The sequence below is a fragment of the Gadus chalcogrammus genome, chromosome 11 (genome assembly GCF_026213295.1).
Source record: "Gadus chalcogrammus isolate NIFS_2021 chromosome 11, NIFS_Gcha_1.0, whole genome shotgun sequence".
In the NCBI taxonomy this organism is placed as follows: Eukaryota; Metazoa; Chordata; class Actinopteri; order Gadiformes; family Gadidae; genus Gadus; species Gadus chalcogrammus.
In genome coordinates, this window is record NC_079422.1 from 9,738,398 (window position 1) to 9,755,270 (window position 16,873).

Below are 16,873 nucleotides of genomic sequence, written 5' to 3' on the forward strand. Positions count from 1 at the left end.
ACACACCTGCACACAAGAGACACCCCCACCCCCACCCCCACCCCCACACACACACACACACACGTGCAATCATCACATGCACACTCTAATATCTTCCACCTATCTCGTGTTTCACTGAAGCATCTGCTTCACCTCCCCCGCCCCCCAGCACCGTCTCCATTGTTTCCATGGATTCCGAACCCTGTCTGCTTCCGCAGCCCACCTGTAGCTTGCCGAGGCCCCCATGTGACGCCGGCGGAGGGGGACGGGGGGGGGACGGGGGGGCAGTAATTGACTTAATTACTTGAGAAGGGAAGCAGGTGATGGATTAGCGCTGCGTTTGGGTTAGCGTGCGGCTCCCCCTCCGGGGAGCCCGGCTGGAGGAGCCCAGGTGGAGCGCTCGTTTGTCTGCGAGCGGCCATGCGTGGCAGCCGCCCGCCGCCGTCGAGCCGAGCACAGGTGGAGACACACTCACAGGCGGCCAGCGGCTTATCCTGCTCTTTAAGAGGGCGTAGGGGGAGATCGCTGCGAATAAGTGGTTACTGTTGGTTTGATTATTTGTTGTAAATCGCCCCGATGGGTTTAGATAAAGCAGAGGAAGGCGAGAGGTCGGCTGAGAGGTCTTGGGTTCGATCCCCCCACTATATGTACCCACAATCTTACTGAAGGCAACTTTGAGCTTGTTCCTTGCATGTATCTAAAATCCACCGCCGCTCGCTTTTGAGGAAATCAGCTTAATGACTCAAAATAACATAAATACACTTTTAACACTTGCTTCCATTTCGCCGGGACTCGGGTAGCTTCTCGCGGCGCAGTGCTAGCAGGACTTTCCTCCGCGAGGCCTGGAACCATGTTGCGTCTTGTAGGGTATTTTTAGGCCCGCCTGCTTGATTCCCTTAAAGCGTGAAACAGACTGGCTAACACGTTTTTAATGCTCGGCGTTTATGCGAGCAGCATGTCGCCACCGCGACGGGGGGTTTCAGAAATATGCAACAACCTACATCTGTCACCCATTCTCACAGCCGGTCCTCAGCGAATGTGTTCTCAGTTATTGTTCTTTGAGAGAGCCTCAAAATAAGTCTGATATGGTTAAGATACACTAATGTGTATTAGACAACTATCTCACGTACTTCCTTTCATATTTGTACACCGGGAACTTTGGAGAAGTTTTGGTTTGTGTTTTTGCTGTTGTCTGTTTTTAGAGTTTCCTCATGGTGACTTTTTCCACTGATTTCTGGTTGCGGTTCTCTAAAACCACATCATGCGGCCACAGAGCTGGATTGTCGGGGTGCATTGGTATTGTTAAAGACGGACGGGCCCTGCAGACAGTAAACGGGGGTAAGAAGGCCTGTCAGCCATCTGTTACACTGAATACCGTTCTGGGGGAAAAGCTGCTGGCAAAGAAACACATCCCAACCCTATAAAACAGAATACCAGCAAGGCTCATGTATTCAGTGGGTGGCAAGAATACATTCTTCAAATGCTTCAGGTAACATAGCCTAGTGTAGCGGGGCATCTGTAGAGGAAGGCAAAGTTTGACTCCAAAAATTGCTAGTTGTTAGGCTGTTGAGGAAAGGCTCTGGGTACGGACCCCAACGTCTACTTGGAGCTTTCTGTGAGCAAGAGGCCGAGCCAGTTACCTGCTCCTGAGTGATATGCATCTCAAAAACATTTCACAGTATAGGTCACTTTGGATAAAGGTATCTGCTAAATGACTGAATAGTAATAGTAGTGATAGTGGCATCTGTTGGCCAACAGCATATATTAGCAGTTAGAGAAGTGCAAGTACAAGTACCCCCCCCCTCTATCGCTTATAATACACTGTACATCCTACACTATGCGACCGGTCACACATGGGTCATGTGATCAAATTGCCTCGTCTCCCCTCTGGGGTGCGAAGCCCCTTCCGACTAAAAGGACATGGAGTGTACAGACATTAGAACAGCCCCAGCCAGCCCAGTGCCTCGCCCTGTTGTGGCCCCAGGTCGAGCTGCATCTCTCTGGGGCAGGGCTCTTTGAAGGAGCCAGGCTCTCATGGTTGAGAAGGTCGCTCTCCGGGGGGGAGAGTGGGAAGGTAGTGGGGGAGGAGGCAGGGGGGGTAATTAAAGTGGAGAGTGTCTGGGTCCACGTGAGCTCTTTCAATCACTGAGCTAGAGGAATGTCCAAAGTCTGCGGGTGGTGAGGATATGTGTGTGTGTGTGTGTGTGTGTGTGTGTGTGTGTATGTGTGTGTGTGTGTGTGTGTGTGTGTGTATGTGCGCGTGTGCGCGCGTGTGCGTGCGTGCGTGCGTGCGTGTGTGCGTGTGTGTGTGTGTGTGTGTGTGCGTGCGTGCGTGCGTCTGTGTGTGTCTGTGAGTGTGTGTGTGTCTATGTGTGTGTGCAAATGTGCATCTGACAGGGACTATCAATCAGCTTAGTGCATGTCTGACATTTAAGGTATGTGTATCTTCTGGCGTGTACGTATAGATGTCTACAAAGTTTAGTCATGTGTGAAACTTTCTACCATCCCTCCCTTACCCTCTTTGGTGTCTCACACACACTCAATCACACACACACACACACCTACACACGAACACACACACACAAATATGCTTAACCTTCTGCACAACGTGAGCTCACACCGACACAAAAGCGTCTGTTAGAGCTGCCATCAACCACTAAATTGTCCGCGAGCTAAACAAGCAATAAAACCCCATAAATATTAATGCTTCAACACATAAAATAATCATAAACCATATACAAGGCAGCCGTACAAGACACAAGGCCGGGGAATCTTTCTTCGTTTTCTTCTAAACTCGCTACTGAATCCTCTCCCTCTATTTAAAGGAGATGTGGGGGGGGGGGGGGGGGGGGGGCATTGCTAGCTTGCACAAAAAGTGACTTCTGTCTTCTCTGAATGAATTATGCAGCACAATCAACACCACCCCAAAAAAAAATTTGGCTAACAGCAGATCCCAGATTGCCTCTGAAACGCTGCGTGCTTGTCAAGCAGTTTAATCATCACTCACACGCCCACATTTTGTAACGTTTCAATCCAAACCTCCTCCTTTGCAATGCAAATTCAGGGGAACCTATGCCCCCAACCTAAGCCCCCCCCCCCCCTCTCCCCTCCCCCCGATGATTCAAATCGCACTGGAAAGTTATTTTCCCCAAGTGGTTTCTGACAGAAGGCTAACACCACGATGTGCTCTGAGGGACAAACAGCGGCAAGCCCATTGATAGCACTGGTGGTACTGGGGGAGTTGATGCTGCTGGAGCTGGTGGTAGGTGAGGGGGGGAAGACAGGAAATGGATTGGATGCGGGGAGAACACGTTGCCGTGGGCTTTGATCAACAACCCGTGTCGGTCTCCCTCTCAAGGGGGCTGTCGCCTAGGCAACCGACGGCCGCTGCCAGTGGTGAGGGCGGCGTGGCGTACGGACAATGGCAGAGATGATGGTAGAGAGACATATTAATTCATGAGAGAGAGAGAGGACGAGGGACACCGGGAGGGAGGAAGAGAGACAGAGAGAGAGAATGTTAGGGACACGCAGAGAGGGAAGGAGAGAGAGAGAGATTAGGAGGGGAAGAGAGAAAAGGAAGAGAGAACGAGAGGGATGGAGATAAACAGTATGTAAGAAATAAAGAGTGAAGGAGAGAGAGAGAGAGAGAGAGAGAGAGAGAGAGAGAGAGAGAGAGAGAGAGAGAGAGAGAGAGAGAGAGAGAGAGAGAGAGAGAGAGAGAGAGAGAGAGAGAGAGAGAGAGAGAGAGAGAGAGAGAGAAAGAGAGAGTGAAAGAGAAAGAGAGAACGAGGATTCTGATCATAGAGATAGATATTTTAATTTCTGAGAAAGGAAGAGTGAGGGCGAGGGAGGGCGGGGGCCGGGGGGAATGAAACAGTAATAGAGAGAGACCATTTTCCTCTGATTTATAAAGCTTTTACGGGGAGAAAGATTACAGGTGGTTTTCCTGGAGACAGCCAGTGCTTTCAGTAAGACATGCAGGCTGCTGTGCTCATTTAGAGAACCGTGCTGGATGGACTTGTTGTTCTGCAGGCTTCCGGCTCCAGCCCGGCCTGCAGGCTGAAATATGCATATGTATTTAGTTTACACATTACCACAGATGCATTTATACACCTTAGTTATTCAACAACAACAGAAAAACAGGCCGCAAGTACACATCCCTGGCATGGTATAATATTTGTATAATATCTCTCTCTCTCTCTCTCTCTCTCTCTCTCTCTCTCTCTCTCTCTCTCTCTCTCTCTCTCTCTCTCTCTCTCTCTCTCTCTCTCTCTCTCTCTCTCTCTCTCTCTCTCTCTCTCCTTCATTCATCCATCTGGCCATCCATCAATATTAGTGACCTGTTGTGGATCTATGTGTTGACGTTCGGCCCCCGTGGAGCGCTCCACATATGCCATGTGACCACGTCAGACAGGAAAGGCGATATGTTCTCATCCTGCATCATCAGGTGTGATGTTCCCTGCGCCTGCCGCACGCTTCCAACACCTTTTGTCACGCTGGGACACGACGCGCCAACAGGAAGTGCGATGTTCTGTGTGTGCGTTTGTGCGTGCGTGTCTGGGAGATAGAAACAAGCAATCGGTGTGTTGATTTCTTTGGTTGGTTTTTGCGTTTGAGGTAGCATTCGTTATTTGGCTTAACTTATTTTTTAAAGTGGCTTGCAGGGAGTTGAGATGAATAGACAGGTGTTGAGGCATGTAGCTCAAGGATAGCGCGTTAAGGACTATCCAGTGCTACAAGTGAGTGAGTCAGTTAATAAGGTAGTGGGACTGATTGACTTAGCCAGGACGGGAACGTGTTGCATGGCAGCAATACTAATGAAATGACTAAGTGAGTAGATGTTTGTTGTTAATGCGTGTGTGCGCGCGTGCTTGAGTGTGTGTGTGCGTGCGTTTTCTGTCTCCTGGCTAGTCATTATGGATAATTAAGACACGGGGCTCTGGCCTTGGGGCCACCGGCCCTGGGAGAGAGAGACCTGACTGCTAATGAGAGAGAGAGAGAGAGAGAGAGAGAGAGAGAGAGAGAGAGAGAGAGAGAGAGAGAGAGAGAGAGAGAGAGAGAGAGAGAGAGAGAGAGAGAGAGAGAGAGAGAGAGAGGACTCAGTTAAACAGGGAGATATTATCAGTTATGATAAGTCGGTATCTTGCCTTAAACAAAACTCAGAAGTTTGAAAACTTTGAGAAAAACGTATTCTTACTGTTTGTTGTAATTGAACAGCATAAAGCATGACGTTTTTATTTTTCATAAACAGCCAAATGTTCCAACAGTTTTTTCCCTCCCTAATAGCAAGTCATACTCCTTAGCAACAGAGGACCAATCAGCAGGCAGGCCTCAGAAGGTGAGAAGGGGTAATTAAAAAATGATGGCGAGGATGGAGGATGGAAGACAGATGGTCACGGAGGAGAGAAACCAGCCCAAGGCTGACGGAGAAGAGAGAGAGTGAGAGGAGGTGAGGGCGAGGGACTGGGGGAGACAGAGAGAGAGAGAGAGAGAGAGATAGAGAGAGAGAGAGAGAGAGAGAGAGAGAGAGAGAGAGAGAGAGAGAGAGAGAGAGAGAAACCAGATGTATAGGTCAACAGGTGGAGGAACAGGCCCGGCCGAGAGACAGAAAAACAGAGATGCACCATGACAGACGGACCAATGGCCCGATGCCATTTACACTTTTTGCCGTGCCAAGTCAAACCACGCTGCGCTGATTTGCATTTCGATGACCAGTTTCAACGCGCCAAGTTGTACCGAGATGTGCCCTCTTCGCAGTAGAGTACGCCATACATCGTACTTGCGGGCACGTCCACTCTCTTGCTGTCTGGAGCCAGAAGGTGTGTCTCAAACTGTTGGAATTTATATATATATATAGACCTATAATTAGACCGTTAACACTAAACACAATAACTGTGCGGCCTTGTGTCGGAGACGCAACGCCAAGCACGCAGAGCATGGCCAGAGTGTTCAACAGCTCCTTTAGTTATTATCTGTTTGTTATTATTGCTATATAGTTAAAAATAACAGGTTTCTTTCAGATTAGAGACTTCTAAAGACTTCTAAAATTCTGATATTGATATTCAACACTTTTTTCCAAATATCAAGGAGACTGTGTGCCAATCCGGGACATATGTGTGAAACATTAACCAGTGTGTAAGCGCTTCATCAGCTAAAGAAACACCTTCAAGCGGGTTGCCCTGCTGTAATGATATGTAAATCCCAGCCGCACTGGGCTGATGGTAAACCCAGTCCAGCTAAGCCAGCAAATGGTGTATGAAAAGGGCCACAAGACAGACGGACAAACACACCACGGGAGACAGACAAACAAACCAAGACAGACAGACAAACAGGTAGGGACAGAGACACCAAGACAGAATTTGTTGATCAGTCATTTACACATCCATGCAGACAGACAGACGGACGGAGACACCAAGAGAGAGAGACAAGCATAATGCACCAAGAAACAGTAACAGAAGCCCACAGCAGAAGAGGACCTTGGCTATTTCTTTGGCTGGTTCTGTCGCTCTTAGCACAAGATGGTTTGATCAGGAGAAAAGCATGAGATGGAGGGAGAGATGGAAGGATCAACTGAACAAGGTGTGCCTGTGCAGCTTTCCTGTGGAGAGGTGCAGTGGTGAGAGGCAGTTTAATGGGACGAAGACAGAGAGAGAGAGTGAGAGAGAGAGAGAGAGAGAGAGAGAGAGAGAGAGAGAGAGAGAGAGAGAGAGAGAGAGAGAGAGAGAGAGAGAGAGAGAGAGAAATAGATGGAGAGAGAGAAGGAGGTAGAGTGAGGGAGGTAGAGTGAGGGTGGTAGAGTGAGAGAGGGAGAGAGAGAGAGAGAGAGAGGGAAAAGAAACAGTGGCTGTGAAGGAGGACAGAGGGAGGTGCTGGCATGTCCATCCCCCCTCTCCTTCTCTACCCCCTGTTCTCTTCCTCCTCCCCTGCTGTCCCCCTCTCTCCCTCCTCCTCCCCGTCCTCCCCTCTCCATCTCCCATCTCTCTCTCCTTCTCCTCATCTTCCCCTTCTCATCTTCTCCCCCCTCTCTCTCTCTTTCCCCCCTCCCCCCTCTTGAGGGCTAATAACACAGAGATGTCAGCAGCGAAGGCGCGAGGGCCACAACAGGGGGTCCCTGGCTAGCATGGGCCCGCCCCTGGGGGCCCCGTGCCTCTCTAATTGGAGCCTGAATAAAGATATGAACTACTATGAATGACTTCATGTAGGGAAATGGCAGAGCCCGGCTGTTCGCCCAGGGAAAATGTCAATCCCCGCATGGCCCCTATTTCAGCCCTGATGATATTAATGGCTTTAAAAGCACTCCATGTTTCAAGATGTGACGTGAAATGGCTTTCGGATTGGATCGTTACTGCCATAATGTGACGCGTTCCTGGATGAAAGCACAGTGGTTAGGAAGAAATGATATAGGACTGTGATTTCCTCCCTGATAGTTGGATTGGATTGTGTTAAAGTGAGGGCATATGCTAACCAGCGGTGTGTTAGGGCGGCTTAGGCTGAGACGGTAAGGAAACGTAGATTTAGCATTAGCATTAGCATTGAGTCAATTCAACACTTTCATCCAAAGTGGGTTAGGGTTAGGGTAAGGAAAATTAGAGAGCTTCCGACTCTGGTCAGCAAAGCCACAGCTTGTTTGTGGTTCTACAGATTTTTTTTACCAGATATCAATATAATTGTGTGGGGTTTGTTAGGAGGGTTTTTCCAATCGGGCCTCAACGGCTCGAGATTTCAAATATTAATCGTTTGGTGTGTGGTGTGCTGTTTTGGCAAAATCTCTTCCTCATTCAAAAAATTGCCTATTGTGCACCCAGCCTGACAATTCAGGGTTAGAGCATCGTGCTCTCAATTCCTACACGTAGACTTCAGACTTTGGGGTCAATGCATGTTTATTAAAGCCGTCATCAGACGCAAAAATGAAATTAGAGGAAGGTTACTAGGTTTCGACTTTTTGGAAAGAAAATAAATACAGTGTCCTTGGGTACTTTGAATCGAAAATCCAATGTATTATTCTTAGTAAATGGACTTCCTGTCATTATTATTATAAATTAACCAGCAGGGTGAAATAAGTAATTGGTATTTCAAGTCTGGGTTGAATTGGAAGCTGCAGGCAGGAAACACCCTGTGGTTTACACCTGCAGAGAACAGTCTCAGCGGGCGACTAACGCAGGGACCAGGAGGACACATTCATGAGCCTAATGAACACATCTCAGTCCCTGTCGTCCTGTCCTCTGACCAATCACACACTCCCTATGCAGGGTAGTCATTATTCATTAGCCAATCACACACTCCCAATCCTGGTTATTTATTATACTCTAACCAATCAGGTTCCCCAAGATCCTGCGTATTTATTATCCTCCAGCCATTCTCCATTCCATTCAGCCAATCTCTTCTCATTCTTCTTCCCCTCAACACAATCACGTTTAACCCATGCTGATTTGTTGTTATTCTTTAACAAATCAAATTGAATCAATTTAGGTTTTCCAAAAAAAAATTCCAGACCAACTTAGCTTTAATGCAACGCAAGTGCTAATGAGGGAGAGAGTAAGGGAGCAATCCCATGAATCTCAGCTCCCCCCTCCGGAGTTTCTGTCGGATAGCATTCAACAAAACCCCAACAAACTAAAGTCAACCCAGAGCCCAGCTGTCTTCTGGGGGATGTTCTCCAGTGTTAGCCCAGCGAGAGTCTAATTGAAGCCCTGGTCCCAGCCGGATGAACGCCTCTGTCTGATTAAAGAGTTGAAGGCACACTGCTACCGCAGAGAGGAAACTATTCTGATGGCTCAGAACAGCCCTGCCGCAGGCCTGCTCCTGTGTGGTACGATGCTAATATATGCCATGCGGGTGTTGTTTTCAAGGCTGCCATTGTATGCTACCCAACTCGTTGATATTAGGATGCTAATATTTGCTAGACTGCTAATGTACGATAGGATGCTCACGAATGCAAAGATGCTCATTTGAGCTTGGCTGCTAATTTAAGATAGATTGCTAATTAATGTTAGGATATTTTCTCTGGAGGTTGTCTCTGTAGTGCAATGCAAATAGATGTATCCGTCACTGCAGTGTGTGTTTGTTGGTGTGTGTGTGTGTGTGTGTGTGTGTGTGTGTGTGTGTGTGTGTGTGTGTGTGTGTGTGTGTGTGTGTGTGTGTGTGTGTGTGTGTCTGTGTCTGTGTCTGTGTGTGTGTGTGTGTGTGTGTGTGTGTGTGTGTGTGTGTGTGTGTGTGTGTGTGTGTGTGTGTGTGTGTGTGTGTGTGTTTGAGTGTGTCCTGAGCCCCTGCTCTCCAATCTCTTGGCTTATTAATTTGTAATATTGACTCTTTTTTTAAATGGGTTGACATGCGTCAGTGACAGACTGTGACGTGCACTCACAGAATCAGAGCAGAACTAACAGTCTCTCCAACTAGCACTTCTTATATGACTCAGTGTCGGTGTGTGTGTGTGTGTGTGTGTGTGTGTGTGTGTGTGTGTGTGTGTGTGTGTGTGTGTGTGTGTGTGTGTGTGTGTGTGTGTGTGTGTGTGTGTGTGTGTGTGTGTGTGTGTGTGTGTGTGTGTGTGTGTGTGTGTGTGTGTGAGACAGCGGTGTCCTTCTTTATCGGTGCTGGTCAAAATGACCCTTCCTTTTGTTCTTTGGTTTTAAACAGCCCTTGTCATTCATACCAGCCCCGGTTAGATTGATACCTTCCTCAAGGACACTTCAAGAATAGGAGGGATGACGTCACAAACATTCCAAGTCACAGAATCTTTGGTCAAGCAGTACCAAGATGGCGGCCAGGAATGTGCTTTTTGAACTTCGGATCACATGATTGAAGCGCTCCTATAGGGAGGTAAATATGTTAGATAGGGTCTGTTTGAGGCCTGTTTGTTTATTCATTGAAGTCTCTTATGATGGGCAAACAGAGAGATAAGAGACCACTGGATTAAGAGAGCCGTGCACGAGCATTTGGAAGATTAACATGCACACTGCATAAAGGGAAGTGACGCATTTCTCTGTTTTTGCAAATACATACACACACCCACCAACTTGCACACGTGCCGACACACACACAAACATCCACACACACACACACACACACACACACACACACACACACACACACACACACACACACACACACACACACACACACACACACACACACACACACACACACACACACACACACACACACACACACACACAAAACACAAAACACACAAAAACACACAGATGCATGCAATCAAGCACACATGCCAATGCACACACACGCACACAAAAACACATTCACAAACATGCAAACACACACAAGCACACACACACACACACACGCACACACACACACCTACACAGTCACACATACAAACATAAGTATACACACACACTTTGCATAAAAATAGGCACGAAATGCAAATTACTTTCTCTATATCTGGCAAATTCTGAAAAGTCTCTTCCTTGTTTGTACTTTTGTTCGAATTCTTGGAAGCCCCTGGTTATCTGCAATGTGTTTCTCATCCAGAGAAACAATTTACCCAATTTACCTGCTCGCCTTTGTTTGGTTTCCTCAGCTCCCTTGAGGTCAGAAATATTCATCTAATCTCTTCCACAACCTCTATCTAGCTATCTTGATTCTCCTTAGATACACTTCCCAATACAATATTCTTTCCTGGCCCGGTACTAATAAGAACTATGGATCATATTTTATTGAACTATGCACTCTATGGCTGGTGATAACCATAGCTCACATCTTTCCTCACACAAGTTCACAAGCATTTCCTGGGTTCATGGAGTATTTTCCTGAAAACAAAATTGCCAAGGAGGAGGGTATTTTTTATTTCCTGAAACTTGTATTTCCGGTTTGTGCAAGCTTTGGTTCAGCTGGGGTTAGAAAAAGGATACACTTGCTGGCGGCCAATCGGTCTCTTAACCCATCTACTAGTGTCATCAACGGCCAACCCCAGCATCAACAAGGCCTGTTAACCTTCACAACCTTATGGCCCGACGTAGGGACCTTCATTTTGAGTGTTTCTCGCTCACTGACTGCCCTTATCCTGGCACACAAAGTCATATCTTACCCATGGAAACCCCGATACGAGAGTCAAGTAAACAACGCTGCGAGAAGATGAAACTGAAAGCCATGGCTGGGGCTGTGGATGTTTATCTCGAGGGACGTCCGGATGAATAAAACAGGGGTGCAGGGAGAACTAAATGTGTGTGTTTAAGAGCCTCTGGTTGGGATTATTAGCCACGCACACAGTGATTAGAGCCAAGTTAAGCAGCTGCCAATGGCGGCTCTCACACAACCAGCCCTTATTTACTTGTTCTCCTTGGGGTGTTGGGGGGGATGGGGGCTGCGAGAAGCTTTGAAGATGGATCCGTATTGCTCCTGACGATAAAACGCTGATGATAAATGCCTTGTCGTTTGCACTTTGGGAAGAAGCTACCGCACTTTTGGGGAGGGTGGGGCTGACAATGGTACGATGCCCAAATGGAAGAGAAAGTGAGGAATTAAAATAGGTTTCTCCAATGAATGGGGTGGAGAAATGACAAGAAGGAAGGAAAGAGAAGAGGGGGAAGAGAGAGATGGATGGAAGGAGAGACAATAAGTTTCCCTGGTTTCTATTTTTTCTGCGGCAGCGGCCTATTTCTTTGTGTTAATTCCTCCACGCCTGTTAGGCGATGAGGCCCGGCCGCGGTGGCACGCTGGAGTGCCACGGAGGGATCCGACGGGGTATTTTTAGCCCGGTACCCGCCCGCCCACCCGCCCGGAGGGGACAGCAGAATGGATATTCTTCTCCACCCCTTGTTCTGCCCGTTCCTCAGCAGAGTTTCATCATGAACTTCTGGACGCGGGCCCAGGAGGAAGGCAACGCTGGCGACCAATCAGCTCGCAGCTCGCTCGACACATCACAGCGCTGCTTCCTGATTGACCCTTGCAGGCGTGTTCTAGAATCCCCCCCCCCCCCGTATCCTGTAGCGCTGGCGTCGTGTGTGTGCGTTTGTGCGGGTGTGTGTGTGTGTGCGGGTGTGTGTGCATGTGTCTCTGTGTGTCTCTTTAAGTGTGTGCGTGCATTCATGTGTGTGTGCGTGCGTACGTGTGTGTGTGTGTGTGTGTGTGTGCGTGTGCGTGTGCGTGTGCGTGCGTGCGTGCATGCGTGTGTGTGTGTGTTACGGGGTAGCTGAGGGACTCTTCCATTGTGTCACTACCTCACAAAATGGTGGAACAATGGGCTGTTGATGCAGGGAGCGCGCGCGAACACCAGAGGGGCACTGGGCAACCAGAGGCACTGCCAGGTGGTCCCACCAGGTGGTGGGTCAGCTGAACGTGACCGACACCTCCAACCGTAAGGATGGAAGGCAGGCTATCCCAGGAAGGCTTCATTTTTAACAGATGACATTGTTGAGAGATTGCGGTACGTGACAAAAACAACAAATAAGGCAGAACAGAAGAAATCCAAAGAATAGCCCAAGGCAATACACTGCAATTTCTGGGTGAACCTAGTTCCCGGCGAGCGTTATTTAGCACAATGACAGCTATCCGTAAAGTTTCAGAGGAATTCCTCTTCATACCCTGCCTTCGTTATGCATTCTAAGACGCGACCGTTTCTCATGGCTGCTGCCACTGCGTCCAATTAGCCACGGCGGCGTGGTGCGCACCTCGGGACAGCATGGACAAACCCAGACCTCCTCCATTACCTCTTCCTAACTAACTTCGCCTCTCCTCGTTTACTCTTTCGCTCATCTTCCTAACTCACACCTTCTCTCTCTCTCTCTCTCTCTCACTCACTCTCTCTCTCTCACTCCATCCCTCCCCTCACTCTCCCCTCTCTATCTGTCCAGTGCCTGGGTCCTGGCACTAGGCCAGGCAGGCCCAGCTGTTTGGCGTGCTGTAAATGTCACCTGACAGAAGAATGGGCTGCTGGAAGACCGAGGCCCTGAGGCCGGCCAGAGGGTGGCAGAGAGAGAGAGAGAGAGAGGGAGAATGAACCGAGAGAGCATTACAAATAGAGCAAGGTGTCTGGTTCTCTATTTCAATGTGTGAATCTCTTTCTTACGTTGAACTTCTCTCACCTTCTCCAGCCTCAGTCCAACACCTCTCCTCTCTCCTCCCATTTCCCTGTCGCTTCTTGTCAATCTCTCTCTCTCTCTCTCTCTCTCTCTCTCTCTCTCTCTCTCTCTCTCTCTCTCTCTCTCTCTCTCTCTCTCTCTCGCTCTCTCTCTCTCTATCAGTCTCCCTGCCTCTTTCTCCCTTTCTATCTCTTTCTCTTTATTTCCCTCTATGTCTCTCCCACCCCTCCCTCTCCATCTGTCTCTCTCTGTCTCTTACTATCTCTCTCGGTCACTCTTCTCTCTCTATCGCTCTTGCTCTCCATCTATCCCTCTCTCTCTCTCTATCTCATTAGTGTAGGCTCTGATTGGCTGAAAGAAGCTGTGTGGACGGTTGTTACACAGCTGGCTGCACCCTGAACACTGGGGAGGGGGGGGGGGGGGGGGGGGGGGGGGGGGCGAGACAGAGAGGGACGACTTGGACAGAGTGAGGGACAGAGGAAGAGAGAGAGAGTAAAAGAGAGGCTCATTAAGGTCAGGCCCCATCCGCTTGCGGTGGGATCCTGCGGTGTGTGTGTGTCGGTGTCATGGTGACACTGTGATGCGTCCTGAGACTCAGCAAATCAGCGCTGATTGGATTTTCATCCAGTCTCGTTAACATCCAGATTGGGGTGAGGGGGGAGGAAGGCGGACGAGGGGGGATTGAGGTGGCAGGGGGGTGGCACAGAGTGTGATGCTAATTGGCAAAACAAACGGGAAACAGTTCCAGAATAAATTGATGATGTCTGCTTTGGAAATCTGCACAGGCATGCGCCCGTGTGTCTGTGCAAAGAAGGGGGGCTGGTGTATCTCCACATCTTCGCGTATTTTCTTTGTCGATTCACCCTCTTTAAAACACAGTGGCGTTCATATCGTTAATTCCGCACAGTTATATCAGATGTAAACCTGCCCTCCCTCTACTTTATATTACCCCTTGAGTTAGCACTCTGTGTCGTTTTGCATGTGGAACATTTTTCAGCCCTTTTGTTTATAAAAATCGCAAATTACCGCTTTTATCCGCATCATGACTTTGCAAAACTTTATCCTGAGTCAGCATAAGGTTGCTGTCGCATACTGCACATTTGCAAAGTCTCTGTCCTTATCAGCCACAAGTCTTATGTGTTCTCTTTCCCAACATCTTACCCCATCCCGCTCTGCCCACCGCCCCCTCATCTTGGGTTTTATATCTTCATAAATCATAATCTTTCATCCCTTTTTATTCATGCGTTTTCTTGTCATCCAAGGAATGACAATGTGTCCCCAATTATGTATTTTTTTTAAAGATTGAATATCTCCCACACCTCCCCCACTGTCCCACTCTCTCGCCTCTCCCCCTCTCTCTTTCCCCCCCCACCCACCTGTCTCTGCTCTCGGTCTAATGGGACTACTGTTTGTGTTTGTGAGGAGGATGTGTAACACATCGCGGTGGTTGTTTAAACCTCTCTCTCTCTCCCTCTCCTCCAGACGGGACGTCCACCCTGCGGCTGTCCTCAGTGCGGGAGCTCCCCAGCCAGCTCCATGACCTGTACCAGCAGGGCTTCGTCCTGGCCGCCGTGCACCCCTTCATCCACCCCTGTGGCCCCGAGTCCAACAGCCCCCAGCACCAGCTGTACCGCGCCATCCTGGTCCGCCTCAACGACGGGTACGACGCCGCGTTACGCCAGGCGACCCCGTGCTACACTAGTCCATGCTACATGCTAGCCTAAGATATGCTACCCCACCCTACGCTAGCCCAAGCTACACAAGCCCATGCTACACTAGCCAACGTTATGCTAGCCTAAGATATGCTACCCACACCCTAGGCTAGCCCAAGCTACACTAGCCCATGCTACACTAGCCCACATTACGCAAGCCTAAGCTATGCTAGCCCTTGCTATACTAGCCCCTGCTTCACGACTCCGCCATAAAGCTTTAGCTTAGCCACAACAGCCCTCAGTGACGATTGATTAACAATGGAATTATGGAAAATACAAACAACCTAATAAACATGCATAGAATGCATGAAGACACACCAGCACAATCATGCACACCGACTCATACAAGCTCAGAACCACAAGCACAGACACATGCCTACACAACAACACATACCGTTTATGCAGTATCTCGCGGGTGCCAACTTTTGACAAGGTGGTCGCTCATGTAAATGTTTACCAAGCAGGGAAGAAAAGTGGAACGACTTGTTTGTCCAATCAAATGGCTGATTGTGCAGCAAACAACGGGTTCATATGCAATGTCGTCTGAACCTGAATGAACCGGTTAACGCCAACCTGTTCTACATGTACAGACGGTTGCTATGATACCACACGCCTATGACACCATCCACATGTGTGTAGACGGTGTTCACCGCAAAAATTAAAGCGCGTCAGTCTCTGCAGTGCTGCGGAAGGGGGGGGGGGGGGGCACAGCGCCTGGGGCACTTCTGCTGTCACACCAAGCAGCTGCAGCCGGACGTGAGTGGGCCCCCAACGACCTCATCTCCGGTCCTGGGCCACCGCAGCCCCCCCCCCCACACTGAGCCCCCCCTGCCCCCCCGTAGCAGCCCTGTGTCCTGGGAAAGGAGGGGGTGGTGGGCATGCCCTCACATCTGGGCAGGGGGCCAGGGCTTTGGCCGGAGGCACCGGGGGTTAATGGGGAAGCTGGTCCATGTGAGGGTGTGTGTGTTAGTAATTGTGTTTGTGTGTGTGATTAGTGTGTGTGTTATTAGGTCTGATTCATTCTTGGTGTGTGTGCATGCTTTTTTGGCCGTATCTTTCTGTGTGTGTGTGTGTGTGTGTGTGTGTGTGTGTGTGTGTGTGTGTGTGTGTGTGTGTGTGTGTGTGTGTGTGTGTGTGTGTGTGTGTGTGTGTGTGTGTGTGTGTGTGTGTGTTTGTGTGTGTGAGATTCGGTCTGTTTCATTCTTTGTGTGTCTGTGCATGTTTTGCACGCATTTGTTTGTGTATGTATGTGTTTGTGTGTTTGTGTGTGTGTGTATGTGTGTGTGTGTGTGTGTGTGTGTGTGTGTGTGTGTGTGTGTGTGTGTGTGTATGCTTGCAAGTGCGTGTGTGTGTGCACGTTTGCCTGCATGTTTGCATACGAATTTTGTCAGAATGTGTGTGTGTGTGTGTGTGCGTGTGTGTGTGTGTGTGTGTGTGCGTGCGTGCGTGCGTGCGTGCGTGCGTGCGTGCGTGCGTGCGTGCGTGCGTGCGTGCGTGCGTGCGTGCGTGCGGCGTGCGTATGGCGTGCGTGTGTGTGAGTTGAGAGCCAGGTAATGCTTGCAGAGTCCACCAGAACACGTCCTTACTCCCAGTGGGAAGCATTCAAAATGTCCAGCCAAGGTATCCTCCCATCCAAGTAGAGTGGTCCGATTGGGCACTGCATCCTCTACCCTGATTAGCAGTCCTAGCATCCCAGCATCAGGACCAGACTGAGTGGACTAGCTCTGCTCAGAGACCAGCAGATGATGTTCAGAAGTTGGGGACCCAGTCATCATCCCCTCTCCCTCCCACCCCACAGTCTCTCACCAGCTGGTCTCTCTGAGGAAAGACAGCCTGGTCCCTGTTAACCCCACCAGGGAGGCGGCATTAGCATCAGACGTATTGTGAGAAGCAGTGTGCGTGTGTGAGTGCGTGTGTATGTATGTATGTATGTGTGTGTGTCCATTTCGAGACGCATATATTATTGATTACTACGAGATAAATATGAATCACTATGAGAGTCTATGAGAATAATCAATAGTGATTTGATTAGATTTAGGTGACATGGTCCACTGTCCTGACGGGTATTTACCCTGCAGACTTGCAGCCGTTTCAGTGACTATTTTGAGCGGGCCATCCATCAGACATGGAGTGAACGAGAGAGAGAGA

General features: G+C 49.2%; 1 protein-coding gene across 1 annotated transcript in view; it reads left to right on the top strand.

Annotated features, from left to right (window-relative positions):
- LOC130392555 (raftlin-like) overlaps positions 1-16,873 on the top strand; it is a 93,453-nt gene that overhangs the window by 25,713 nt on the left and 50,867 nt on the right. The window contains exon 4 of the mRNA XM_056603107.1: positions 14,496-14,673. Within this exon, the coding sequence (XP_056459082.1) occupies positions 14,496-14,673 (178 nt within the window). The remainder of the gene's footprint in view (positions 1-14,495; positions 14,674-16,873) is intronic.